At 46.4% G+C, this 14,674-nt stretch overlaps 1 protein-coding gene across 1 annotated transcript; it reads right to left on the bottom strand.

The window, feature by feature from the left end:
* Positions 1 to 208: 208 nt before the first annotated feature.
* Positions 209 to 11,864, bottom strand: LOC118213029 (leucine-rich repeat-containing protein 75B-like). The gene is made up of 4 exons (XM_035391623.1): positions 11,080 to 11,864; positions 7,092 to 7,220; positions 4,594 to 4,748; positions 209 to 899 (listed from the first exon to the last, which is right to left on the bottom strand). Exons 1-4 carry the CDS (start codon positions 11,368 to 11,370, stop codon positions 209 to 211), a joined length of 1,266 nt encoding a protein of 421 aa, XP_035247514.1. The 5' UTR covers positions 11,371 to 11,864.
* Positions 11,865 to 14,674: the final 2,810 nt, after the last annotated feature.

Below are 14,674 nucleotides of genomic sequence, written 5' to 3' on the forward strand. Positions count from 1 at the left end.
AGGACTGTGTGGCTGCCCTCGGACCCCTAGAACACCCACTGTCCCGCAGAGGCAGCCTGGTCAGGCTGAAGCCCCTCTCCATTGGCCAGCACGCTCAAGAAGTGCCGCAATCCGCCAATAATAGACTGGTGGTGGGCGGGGCTGTGGGCAAGAGGAGAAGAGTCAGACTCCTGCACCTAATTGCTAATTTGGGGGGGGGGGGGGGGGTTCATCTCTCATAGCATGGGCCTATGATGCTGAGGGGCGTGGTCCTGACCTCAACCCCACCGCCAGCCTCCTCCATCTCTGGTCTGTCCCAAAGCTCCTCCCCCTGCTCCTCCCCTTGCTCCTCCCGTCTCTCCTGCTCCTCCCCCCACTCCTGCTCCTCCCCATACTCCGCCCCTTGCTCCTCCCCCTGCTCCTCCTCCTCCTGCTCCTCCCCCTGCTCCTCTTCCTCTTGCTCCTCCCCCTGCTCCACCTCCCCTTGCTCCTCCCCCTGCTCCTCCCCTCGCTCGTAGATGGTGGTCAGGCCGCTCCGCAGGCCCAGGCGGCGGCGCAGGGCGAGGAGGAGGGGCTGGGGCAGGGTGAAGACGTCCACGTTGTTGCCCAGGTCCACCCAGGCCAGGCGGGGGAAGCGGGCGGGGTCCTTGAGCGCGTCGGCGAGCTGCCGGGCTGCGCCCGCGGTCAGCCGGTTGCCGTTGAGGGCGATGGCGGCCAGGCCGGGGAGGGCCGCCAGGGCGGGCAGGAGCGCCCCCAGCTGCTCGTCCCGCAGGCCCGTGAAGCTGAGGTCCAGCGCCGCCACGCCCTCGCCGTTGCCGTGGAGATAGCGGGCCACGCGGTGGAGGTCCCGGCCGGAGAGCGGGAGGCTGGACAGATCCAGCGTGTCGCCCGCGAGCTTCTGCTGCAGGGCCGTCTTCACACTGCCGGACACACAAATACCCCCACATCAGACCAGCACAGACAGACGGGGACTAATGGGACAGGGGTAGTGCTGGGACAGGTACAGTGTTGGAACAGGCATAACGATGGGACAGATTTAGTGTTGGGACAGGTATAATGATGGGTAAGGTACAGAATTGGGACAAGTGTTGTGATGCGACAGGTGTCGCTTTGGGACAGATGTAAGGATGGGTCAGGTGTAGAATTGGGACAGATATAATGATGGGACAGGTATAGTGGTGGGACAGGTGTAGTATTAGAACAGGTATACTGATGGGACAGGTGTAGAGTTGCGACAGGTACAGAATTGGTGGTAAAACCTAAGTAATTACACACACCCTTCCACACATTATATGACTGTAGGCTGAACGCAGTTCACACTCCACCAGCAGGGGGGGCCACACTGCTGAGGACACACTAAGCTCAGTCCAATTAAATGGGTCTTACCCACTGAGACCTCAAAATAAGACCAGTCCTGACAAACCACAGAAATAAAACAAGACTGTGCAAGTATTAACCACATTAATATTTCCCTGAATTCCTGCAGGGATTTCTTTTTAGTTTAAGCCATTCACCGAGTGTGGCCAAATCCAAACCTCTGTCCTCAGCTCTCCTGGGGATCAGTCTTTAAACTGAGGGAGCTGTGCAGACAGGCCAGTCTGTTCCTGTCTGTGCCCGTGATTCAGGCTCTGCCCCCTCCAGCGCTGCTCTGCCCCTGTGCCCAGGGGCTGCTGGAGCCCTGCGCCCCTCTGCTTGCTCGACCCGCCTGCCACTCTCAGCGCTGAGATTTATCACCTGGCACACCAGCAGAACACAGCGCACAGGAGAACACCCTGACTGCAGGGAGTACAACACGCACACGCACACACGCAAGCACACACACACAAGCACACACGCGCACACACAAGCACACACGCGCGCACACACACACACACGTGCACACACACGCGTGCGCATGCACACACACGCACATGCACACACACACGCGTGCACACACACACACACACACACAGCATACCCTAGCTCCTGTGGTATTAATATCAGCCCTGTGCCACTGAGCCCCATACTGCTGCTGACTGCAGAATACAACACCGCTGAGGGAGAAGGATGTGTGTGTACGTGCGTGCATGTGAGTGAGTGTGAGAGTGAGTGAGTGAGTGAGTGAGTGAGCGAGCAAGTGAGTGTGAGTGCATGAGTGTGAGTGAGTGAGTGAGACAGTGAGTGTGAGAGAGTGAGAGAGAGGGAGTGTGAGAGAGTGAGTGTGAGAGTGAGTGAGAGAGTGAATGATATAAACTGAATCTTATCTCATCTGTGCCAGAGCTTTTTCTGGAGATGTTTCAGTGCAACAATGGATGGAATGACATCTGCTGCAGTCGTTGCGTAAGAAACAAGTGCAACCTGTTTTACCATTTATTGTAGATTACCTTTATAAGATAATGGCAAAAAAATCCAAATTCTTGCACTAATTATTCATCAGACTATTACAAGGATGTTGTCGAGCCTCTTCACTTTAATGGCGGTCTATATTTATTTTAACCGCAATACACAGACGAAGAGCTAAATTAAATTTGCATGTGCACAAAGAATAGTGTAGCTTATGGTCAATTCTGCAAGTTCAGACAGAATTATATTTTTATGTTGACAAATACATTTAAACCTTCATGTTCATTTTCACTTCCCAATAACAGGTTTAGATAAACCAGACTTGCCTGAAGGTACATTGAACCTGTAGCCTATCTGGATAAGCCCCATAGATGCCATGTTGAAGCAACTGGCATAGATAAGAAAAAAAAAGGTCTAAAAAAAACTAAACTTGACAATGAAGCAGTTACGTAAAATAATGTCAGAACCGATAGGACTGATGAAAAATACTACGAAAATAAGACCTTTAATGTCCGCTTCACACACTTGTGTATTGTTCACAGACGGCTGACATTTGGGGAAAGATATCTGCCGCATTCCCATGCAGCTTGTGAGTGGACTCAAATTTCTTACATCATAAAACAGGAATACAGAAAAAGGCCAAAATAAAAACAAACCTGCCGGTCACGAATCGCATGTTGTGGAGCGATCGATCCGGTCGATCGATCGGTACATTGTCAGGTGAAGGGAGGGACGACTGCAGGTACCAGACAGGTGAGAGTGAATGAGGTCAGCTGCGCAAGTGTGTGTGTGTGTGTGTGTGTTTGTGTGTGTGCGTGCGTGAGGGGCGGGGGCGGTAGGGTTACTCCAGATCAGCCGCACAGTGTGTGTGTGTGTGTGTGTGTGTGTGTGTGTGTGTGTGGGGAGGGGGGGGGGGCGGTGTGCAGCTGCTCCTGCACATTGTCCCTCAGATTACAGAGGATTACAGCACTGAGGTGTCCAGAATGACTGCACCGCAAATGGAGGCCAGAATCTCCACACGGCCAAGAGCGTTCCTCGCCTGGCGTCCCAGTGAGAGAATGCGCTCGCATGCATCGCCAGGTCAAAGGTCACTCTCACCTTCAATCAGTATGAGACTCCGCATGGGGGGTGGGGGGGAGGGAAGAGGAACGCTCAGGCGCTGAACTCACCGACACTGCAGCGCCAGCACCGACCCAGACCGCATAACCACCGCCACAACATTTTCAACCGCTCGTGCCAATTTTACAGTTTAAAAAAAGAAAGACTGGCATGACAGTCATTTTTTAACGCGCCTGTAGGCTATTTTCATTTTTCCCACTCGCATTTGTATTGTTAACGGCAATTTAACTTCCTTTAACAGAGCGATGTAGCCAGTACAGCCTAATGACAATCAGGACAATTTGTTCGATGTGCTGTCAAGATCAGCGTGCATCCAACACACACACACACACACGCACACACACACGCTCACACATATGCATCTTCACACAGTAAAATGTTCGATCAACTTGTCCTATTGGACTTACATGTACTCTTAGAGTAGAATTAAAATTTGAAATTTTACTGTGCAGTGCTCCAATAGGTGAGGGATAAATACATTGGGCTTTACTGATTTAGTGCAATCCCTGTTCCTGCTTTTCCCAGCTCAGCTCTGTGATCTCTGATTGGCTGATACTTTAATCTGGACACAGGGCTCTGAATGGTCTGTTTTAGCAGACACGAAGCTGAACTACCATGAACTGGAGGATGAGAAATTGTTTGTGAAACTCTTTTTAACCGACATCACAGGCCATCTTTATACATTCATCCTACAGACAGACCATCTCAACCGTCCCTCATTGGACTAACACGCACAGAGGTAACGATTACACACCGAATGTTAAACATTTTCTAACAGGGCTCACACAGTGCTGAATAACGTCCCATAAGAGTAACGTGACCTAGCATGTTTCTGATGTAGCTGGCTGTCAGACAGGCAGGCGACTCTACATACTTTATCAGGTATCTTTAATCAATTTACCTTGCCAAAAGCTACACCCACTCCGTGGACTGCACAGAACTGGGATTACCTGCGGCCAGCTTAGTCTCTGTGCTTTAGGCAGATGGTCTGTGAGCAGGAGGCACAGTCAGACAGACAGGCAGACACACAGACAGATAGGCAGGCAGACAGACAGATAGGTCAACAGGAAAACTGACACACAGTCAGACAGGCAGGCAAGTAGACAGACAGACAGGTCAACAGGAAAACAGACAGACAGACAGACAGACAGGCAGGCAGATCCAGGGACTCACCAGACTTGAGCCTTCCTCTTGGGCATGCCCTGCCACGCCCCCTGCCCGGCCCCGCCCTGCCCCGCCTTGCCCTGCTGGAGCCATTTGGAGTGGGGGCTCAGGTGGTAGACCAGCTGCCTGCAGATCTTACTGGAGCTCTTCAGGCGATCCGAGTCCTGTAACACACAGACTCCTTAATAAAGCCTTTATAACACAAACAAACAGCACAAAACACCCGCAGCTTACATCACAAGCGCCTTTACGACAGCTCTATAACACAACGGACATGATTGAGAGAATGTTCTCTGACACATGCTGGAGGGAGGCACCTTACCGCATGTACACACACGCACACTCACACACCCTAACACATGCACACACAACAGCTCAGACGGCACCAGCAGGGGCAGGGTTACTGTTCTGTACCCGATTCCAAAAGCAAAGAACCAACACGAGCACCTTATTTCACCTTATAATCAACCCCCATCCATCCCCCATCCCCCACCCATCTCACACAAACACACCAGAGCCACCTAAGTCACAGAGGTAATCTGATTAACAGGAGCTACCAGCCCTTAGACACTCCTGCTCTGTCTTTCCCCCAGCAGATTAAAGAGGATATATTTAAAGCAATAACATTGATTGAACCTGAATTGTGGGGTTTAAAAAAAATAAGATTATGAATTTTGCCATTAGAAAACTCCACCTTTTATTTTCAACATGGTTTCGTGCACGCAGGGTTTCAGGGTAACATCTTTTTGTGACACTATCTTATCGACACAGCGTGCGATATCGCCATAGACACTCCAGAAGGGAGCGTTTCTGCTGGAGTGGGGAAGCAGGCTGACCAGCAGATCACAGATCTTATCTCTGAAATCGTGACCATGCCTGAAATACAGCTTCACTGAGACCTTCGTGAGCTGTCAGAAATTGAACACCGCTTTTATATTCTACTCTTTGGAATTCAGTTAATCCCAGAAGAGATAACTCTCAGGTATCACACGATAGCCATCTTTAATCCCACCTTGTGCAATAGTAAATATAGATTAGTCCAAAAATGGTTGAACGTGTCATCCTCTCTAAGTCCTTAAAAGCACTGGATAAATCTAAACACAAACGCAACAACATGGAAGTTAGCTGTGCTTCAGTAGAGGTGTGTTCAGGGGCTTCTGAGTCTGAGCACATTTAATACACTCTCTGGAGAGGGTACTGATCACACCAACTGCACTGCAAAAGAATGAATTCTTTTGAATTCACAAGTATAATGCAGAAGTTATTAGAAGGTAACTGTGGATAGGAACAGCCATTTAATACAAATCTTAACAAATCTTAATATCATCTCTTAATGTTTTTCATCCACTTAAATGATCCTTTTTAAAACTTTACAATTCGGCCTAATCCCTTCTTAGTGTCCTTCTGCTAAGTTTGAAGAGCGGAGTCTTGCTTTCAAACTTGTGCTACGTGTTGTGATACTTGGTGACCTGATTTTCTTCGCTCTTTACTTGCAGTGTGGTGCCCTGGTCTGATGAAGGCAATGCAGAGCATGCTGCTCAGTGACCTCTGAAATGAAGCTCCTCAGATGAGAATGTTGGCTGGGTTTCACACAGTGGAGAAGCTCAGCAGGTTTAAAAAGCGATGACCCACTTAAGGCACCCTGATCATTATTTAAAAATAACTGTCAGCGACAGCAGATGGAAACCTGGCTATAAGCCCCGCCCCCCCTCCAATCCACCTCCCCCCCCAACCTAGCGGCGCAAACAGGTGCGAAGCTCCGCCGTCACCTGACCTCGCCGCGCGAGCGACGGACGGCAAAAACGCAGAGGAAAGTATCTGAAACATCTCCACACGGGTCAGCTGCCGAGAGAGTCTACCCAAATGACTCAACCCTCCCCGCTCCAACAGCCCACCTCACCCCCTCAGACTCGCAGCCCTCCCCCAGCACCTCAGGTCCTCATTTTGTTTTAGGTGAACTGATTTAGGCTGGCAACAAGGCTGAGAAATCCTGAGATTTTTTACTAAAAATATACTACAGGAGAGCCAGTGGATATTTCACACCCTGTACATCACAGAGTACTACAGGAGAGCCAGTGGATATTTCAACCCTTACTGGCCACACACAGTACTACAGGGGAGCCAGCGACTAAATTACACCTTACAGGCCATACAGTACTACAGGAGAGAGCTAGTGCTGATATGAGGAGAGGTTTATCATACAGTAACTTGCAACCTTGGAATATTATCCAGAAGGACTAATGCAGCAGTAACACTGACCGATTAAATCCCACCCTACTCAAGATGAGACAAGATTAATTTTGTCCTGCGACTCCTAGTTGTAGTAACAAAGCTGAGGCTCAACCATGCAATGCTGTTGTCACTGTGTAACTGGGGAGCCCCCACTGTTTGACTTTAGTACCATTTCACTGGTGAGATGTGTTTGAATGCTCGTTCACATTCTACTGGCCCAACAGTCCAGCTCTCTAGCCGATGAAGCAGAAGGACATTGCAGACGAGGGGCTCACCGGTTTGGGACACTGCAGGTCCCGGGCCAGGGTGAGCAGGAGCTCATGGGAAATGGGGTCCACCAGGTTGAGGAAGGAGGCATTCCTGTGCAGGACATCGTTCAGCGAGGTCCCCTCCAGGCCAAGGTCCTGTGGGGAGGACAGAGGAGGGAAGTCCAGTCAGCCCAAAAGACAGATCTCACCGTTCCTGCTGCAAATGGTGGTAACCACAGTACCGTCGTCATGGTACTATCATAGTTTTGCATTTTCAAAGAACGGTACACATGGTAATAGACGTGAAATCCATATTGGCGACGGCACATATCATGTGATATGAAAATCTGGCATGTGATCCAAGTTCCGTGTCTCAAGGCTTTCCTGGCAGACCGTTGCCATGTATGTGCACCCTACCTGCAGCCTCTTCCCTATCATGGAAAATTTGTTTTCCAATGTAACACATACCCCAGTCATAAGTCATGCATGGTCAAGTTTTTGTAAACAAGCATATTAAAATTGTCATCTGTTTAGATGACAGCAACCAAGTCATCTCAAACGTCCTTATTTGTGTTCATGAAACCAATCCTTCTCACGTAGGTCTACCATGAAGCCAAAAGAACAAGTGCAAAGACTTGTGGGTAAGTGCCTGTTGTGGTGAGATGTGGGAGGGGTGGGGAGAGTGTGAGGTGAGATCTCTGGTCACTCAGACGCACACAGAGATGTTCTCGTTACTACTGTAGAGTTCCACAGCAGGTCAAGAGTTAAAATGTCGTAGGAAATTAAACATTTTTTTTAAATCACACCAGGGCAAGAGAGACTGAATAGCAAGTTCTCAAGCCATCAGTAAATACTTGCACACAATGACTTGCAGATCCTGTCAATGATTCCTGCTCGCAGTTTATTACAAGAGATGGTCACAAAAAAACCATGTAGCATGCATTCGAAGGTATTTCAAAACCGCAGCCATAAACCTATCATGTAGTCCACAAGGAACTTTCAGACAAATAACTTAAAAGGACATTTAAGGGAAATTTTACTTAAAGAGATATTTAAGGGGGCGACATAGCTCAGGAGGTAAGAGCACTTGTCTGGTAGTCGGACGGTTGGTGGTTCGATACCCCGCTCTGGGCATGTCGAAGTGTCCCTGAGCAAGACACCTAACCCCTAATTGCTCTGGTGTATGCGAGGCATCAATTGTAAAGCGCTTTGGATAAAAGCGCTATATAAATGCAGTCTATTTATTTATATTTATATTTCACTTTGGTATAACACAGGTAATTTCGTGGAGCTTACTCCAATGTATTTGCATAGCATGAATACCAGCACCATCAGCTGTCCCTGTTGAGCACTGACAGCAGCGCCATTCCTTCCAGCTCTCCAGTTCCGAATTCACTCCCGTTCCATTTTGCGACCTCCCTTAAATTAATCGTTTTAAAACCCACACTAACCACGATGGACAACTGGTCGATAAAAAAAGAGTACTAATGTCAAATCTCCCTGGTTTTTTTGAATAGCTGATGTATGCTTGACACTTTATTGCCTTATAAAAGAAAAAGAAGACGCAGAAAAGGTTTTGTTATTTTATCTTAGCGATGTACCCTTCAGCATGATAAAATTCACATGGACGTGTGCATTTAAAAAATCAAACTACGACTTGCTGTGTGCAGTAGCCAATCTGAAAATAGTTTCTGTTCTCTGAGACCTTATTCTGTACTCTGGGGCACAGTGTCAATGTTGTTTTAAACGTTTATAATGCTGCCCCCTGAAAAGCATCGCCCCCTGCAGGCCAGCAGCACCCAGCGCAGGCTAAATCAGCCCAGCGCAGCTGAAGCCAGTCTGGGGTAACCTCTCCTGAAGCTGAGGCTCCAGCACACATTCAGTACCTTCATTCGCACTTCACAGCAGAACGTATGCAGAGCGTCAAACGCACGCAGCGTCACTGATGCACGCGCTCTACGTCCATATGGCAGCGGATTACTCGATCTGCCAAAACCGACCATCATAATCTCCTGTTATGGTGACGTGTCATAAGCTCCACAGTGCCTCACCTCATTAGTCAGAGGACACCAGAGCTAAAGGTGAGGAGGAGTTTTAACCTGATGAATATCACATTTGGTAAAATCAGTGGAAGGAGACACAAAGAAAGACTTGTAAGGGATTTTGACCAAACCTCACTTGTCTTGCTATTAACCACGTGTTGATAAGTTTTACAGTTTGAGTTATTAAACTTAAAATAAAACGTATTTTGTGCATTACGGCATCATAATCACCTTGAGCTCAGAATGTTAAAGATTATCAGTCTCAGTCCATTCTGGGACAGAACAGTACAATATTAGCAGAGAAGGGTTGAGGTGCAATGTTTGTGATATAACTAGTTGGGTCAGACAACTGCCTTAACTAAATGCTAAACCCACTGATCAGTTTAGCTTGCTTCTCTGTTCATTATCTCACACTGGGCAAGGACAGCCATTCCATTCTTCTAGACAACTGAAGATCCTCACACATAGCAAGGTTAGCTAGCCAACGTTGCGAGAACATTATCACTACTGATTTGAACGCTTTGACTGTAGCCAGCTAACTTTACAAATGGCTGCTGTGACATTAAATGCCAAGCCATTTGCAAGCTAATGCTACAGGTTGCTAACATTAACAGTGTGGCAATAGCCTATTGTCTCAATAGCTACACCATTTACCAATTTAGATAACATTTCTCTAACTTGCATGTTTTGCTGCAAGTTCATGGCACCCCTCCAATTGATCCATTAATACTTCTGTAAGGTCTCAAAACTTCATTCATTTGCAAGGCCTTCAATTAAGCCAGACTAAGGCGATTCCAGAGCTTAATAATCTGACCCTGCCAACCTCTCAGGGCGTTGTGCTTACTCTTAACAACCATGGGCTTCTCTAAGCAGCTGACAGGGCACCTGAAAATAAACATAACTGACTCTCACAAAGCAGGGTAAGGCTATAAGATGATATGTTAATGCTGCCAACTTGTGTGGGGGTTGATCTCATATGCTTTGGGGTTGAGTGGCAGCCAGTGGCACATTAAATACTGTGCAGGTGGAAGGAAGAATGGATATCAAGTCCTAAAAGCAAGAAGCAGATTCAGAAAGAAATGGAAGCAGAAGAAAGTGAAGTTGCAAAAAGTCTGCATATTTCAACAAGAGAGTGATTGAAAACATACCTCAAAATCAACCATGAACTACCTAAAGATACAAAAGATTAAGGGTTTGGAATGTCCTTGGTAGTCCCCAGAATTGAATATTATTGAAAATCTGTAGGGTGACCAGTGCATTCAAAAAGACCTAATAATTCTGAAACAGAAGATCTGCAAGGAAGAGCGGGGAGAAAAAACTAAAACAAGAACAGAAAGACTGTTCGCTAGCTACAAATTCAGTAAATTAAGTCATTTTGCACAAAAATATACTGAAATGATCTCTACAGAGGTTGTGTTAATTCTTTAAAACCTTAAAACACTTATAAAACCAACTATTACTACTACTACTACTATGTATTTATTATTATTATTATTATTATTATTAGACCAGTGCTATTATTCTTGATTATTGTTGTCCATATTAGGATTAAAACAAAATATTTCGCTTAACAGAGTGCCAAGATTCGATTCGGCTACGTAACCAAACATGTAGCCTATCAAGTAACAATCCGCTTTCTTGGCGGGGGTGGCGGCACGTACCCTGCGGGGCTGTCAGATCTGCCAACACGTTTCATTCACCGCGGGTTGCATCGGTCAACAAACAATCGCGTGTGACAAAAACATTTAACCTCGCATCCATTTACAAAACCTCACGGTTGACAACATTTCTAAAAAGTTCTGAAACTGCACAAACTCTAAATTCAGACGATGCCAACGGCTAGTGTTCTTCCCTTTTATTTTCTTTACTTATAATGGCTTCCGTCCAAACACACCCACACTGGTTTGGCCGTTAATTACCATCATTTGCATGACACATGTTTTACAACACCGCGGGTCTTTGACGTTTGCTACCTTTCTGAGTAATTTGAGCACGTCGCACGCCTGTTCCACCTTGTGCTCGCGCAGAAGCTTCTGTATCTCCCGGACCCAAGCCACTCTCCGGACATAGGGGTTAGGGCGGCTCTTCCGCAGAATATCCGGCAGATTGTCGGAATTCAGTATCAAGGAAGTAAACACAAAATCTCCACCGACACAGCTTCCACTCCCACCGGCTTCCCCGCAGCTGCCCCCGCGCTGGCGTCCGTTCTTCTGAATTTTAATTTCATTGTCCAGGCTGCTCCGTCTGCTGAGTCTCGGCCCCATCGTTTCACCCGTCAAATATTCTGGACTCAGAAGCAAAGTTTTCTACCGAATATGCTGTGCTGCGAACTTGATAATAACGATTTTATCGTCGGCTACCTGCTTTATTTATCCGGGTTTGTTTCATACAATCTAATTGCACAATAAACTAGATTTTCCCAGTCAGTATTTGTAATCGAACGAGATCAAACGAAAATGCAATTATCACTCCGGTTAATTTATACTGCACGCGGGACAAGGGGCTAACGCTGTGAGTTTCTCCGCCTGTCTCGGTTGTTGCAGAAGGGAGGGTGTAACCGGCGGCTGCCTCCCCACCGGCTGTTCTGTATTCATCCATCTGGACAGCTCGCCACCGTGAGGCTCGTTCGGTCTCTGTCCAATCACAGCCTGCGGAGACCACGTGCGCCGTAAATAACAGGAATCCCTGACCGGCTCCAGAAAGCAGATATTCCGTATGACGGGCGTAGTCTACTAGAGCTGATCCAGGCCCAACTGTATCAGGGGATCGCCATAATACGTTTTTTTTAAGTTATAATTTGTTTTATTAAAAAAATGTTTAAAAAAATATATTTTGCAATATTTCCCCAAATCAATATATAGCCATTGCATATCAAGTCCAACCAGGGACCCCCTACAATACTTCTAGGACCCCCAGGGGTCCACTGACCCCTGTTTGAAACCCAGGGACTAGTGTAAAGTAATTGTACTCACTGTTCAAAGCTGTGCTGCTTTTCTTAAAACTAGTTTTAAGTTATTATGTTTAAGTTAGAGGACTTAAGAGAACTAACATTGTGCAACATCATAGTGATGTTTCAGCCACTGCATTACATTACATTTATTTGGCAGACGCTTTTATCCGAAGCGACGTACAAGAAGTGCATGCCAAAGGTCATTGGAACAACTACAAAACACAGGTCTGATAAGCACAATACTCATTATGTAATAGTTCTTCATAGCCATGAGAACATTAAGTCCAGTTCACACAGTAAGCATAGGCTGTGTCAGAAAGTTATGGTAAGTCAAACTAGGAGGCATGACAATGAGCTACAACGTGAAGATAACGATACAAGTGCAATGTAAGTGCTGGATGGAGGTACAAGCGTCACATGAAAGTGCTACAGGAACAAATTAGAAGGATACAAGTGATAAGAGCGATTCTAGATTGGGAGTGCCCTGCAGAGTAGTGATAGTTAGTCCAGGTGCAGTCAGTTGAAATTCTTCTTCAGGCCACGGCAGAAGCCTGACATCACTCAGGCCAAACAAACATTTGTTCTTCATGGAATGCATGGCTGTTTCTGGCATATTTCACTGCACTATGTAAGTGCAGTCCATTTACCATTTACCATTTACCACTGGCCTTTCCACACCCAAGAGCCCACACAGCTGCTCATCCCAGACCTCATCACTCTCTGTTCAGTTTATCGCAATGCCCTGCTCGCCCACTTACTGGCCCCTGCCGTCAAGCCACTGCAATTGGTCTGGAGCGCAGCTGCCCGCCCGGTCTTCAACAAGCCTAAATAATACCTCATGCCACTCCACTTTTCAGCAGCCTTCACTGGCCGCTTGCATTCAGATCCAATTACTAACGCTGGCATGCAAAGCTGTAGTGCTGCCCCCTTCCCATTCCGATCCTCAAACAATGATTACATCATCATACGCTCTGACCAGGCCTCTCTGTGATTGGGCTTCTCGTGCCAGCTGGCTGTCCCACCCCTGCCTGTGTCCAGGACTGAGTTAGCATCAGTGAAAGGGAAGCTATTTTGTATCAGTTTGCAGAATTTTTTGTGGAAACCATCACATAGTTCTTGCAGGTTTTAGCCAGCGCTGAATTGTTTTACAGATACCCCACCAATTTTACAGTTTAAATCATCGTCTCTAACAGGAACCACATGTACCCAAGATAATGATTAGTCAGAAGTGACTGACTAGTGCATATCAAGGTTGTGCAGCATTCAGAATTGAATAGTGAATGCCTCTTTAATTCCAATTCAATTATTGAATTTGAACAGCATTTGAATTGCGGCTCTGAACAGGATGTAGAATTGCAATTCAAATTTGAATTAATGTGGTGCAGTGGGTAGCCTCTTATCCAAGTACTACCTAACCTCCAATCCACTTAGCTTCAGCCATTTAGGCTACACAGTGGCTGGCTAGTTTATTTAATCTAGAAGGCTCTAAAGTCGAAATGAAAAGCAATAATACCCATGATTATACACAAGGAATAGATGGAAATCATTTCTAGAAATGAGTGATATAATTATTGGTGGGATATTTTGTGGTAAATCATCTGTCAGATGCAGTGAAGTGAAGTTCTCTTGAATTGAATCTCTTGAATCTTGAAGCAGAATTTAGTTGAATGGCAATTAATGAAATTCCACTTCCTTTCATTACAATTTAAATTCTGATTCAACATTTCTGTCATTCAATTCAAATTACACCTAATGAATTTAATGGGAGTAAATTCTGAATTTATGAATTTTACACAACCCTGGTTAACGCGGGGTGTATTCATAAAGAATGTCCTCAGAAGATGGGCTCAGAAAAAAAAATATGATCTGGTGTAGTGGAGACACCCGCAAAACGTGTCTGATGTTGGCTGTGTTTTATCAATTGAAGTGTCAGTCATATTTGTCATGCTGGTTTTTTAAATGTGAAATGTGAACTCAACAGAGAGCGTACCATAGAGGTATGAAGGCAAACACACAATCCTCTTAATCTGACATGCCCCTCAGCTCTGCTGAAACATACAGTAGCACCCAAGCTGTCACATGAGGAGAAGTAGGAGACATCTGTTTCCAGATTAAAATTCTTCGTTGTCGTAGCTCAGCGTTGCCAGTTCCAGTTAAACATTGTCGTGGCAACCTTTCTAGCAGGAGGCATTCGCGGGGCTGAATTGCGGGTTGGCACGGCGCTCTGAGGTACAAAGGGCTTTGGCATTCACTGGATGTGTTTCACAACGTGGGCGGCCTCTTCAAACTCACACTGCATCGGCACGAGGCAAATAAATAAACAGAGTGATGCAGAATTACGCAAAGACCAGTTTCGCTCCCAGGTCACACGGTATTCGCAAAAACTCCCTTTCCAGGAAGCATGAGCTCACATTCCTTTTTTTCTCTGCCCGTCACATAGCCTGCTTCCCAAGTGATCCTGTCTTTTCCCTCTTTCTTATACCGTCTGTAACTATTGAAGCCCTAACCTGCCGAAATATAAATGTTAATGTCAATCGATTTACGTGAACGCATTCATAAACTTTGATGTTTTGTTTGCTTATCGTGTGCGCATTCCTAGTGCCAAAATCTAATCAAAA

Source organism: Anguilla anguilla, chromosome 14 (genome assembly GCF_013347855.1).
Source record: "Anguilla anguilla isolate fAngAng1 chromosome 14, fAngAng1.pri, whole genome shotgun sequence".
Lineage (NCBI taxonomy): Eukaryota > Metazoa > Chordata > Actinopteri > Anguilliformes > Anguillidae > Anguilla > Anguilla anguilla.

Coding starts and splice junctions, on each gene's coding strand:
- LOC118213029 (XM_035391623.1), bottom strand. CDS start 11,370: ATGGGGCCGAGACTCAGCAGACGGAGCAGCCTGGACAATGAAATTAAA. Junction 4,749..7,091: donor ACCTGCAGTGTCCCAAACCG/GTGAGCCCCTCG, acceptor TGTGTGTTACAG/GACTCGGATCGCCTGAAGAG. Junction 900..4,593: donor AAGAGGAAGGCTCAAGTCTG/GTGAGTCCCTGG, acceptor TGTGTCCGGCAG/TGTGAAGACGGCCCTGCAGC.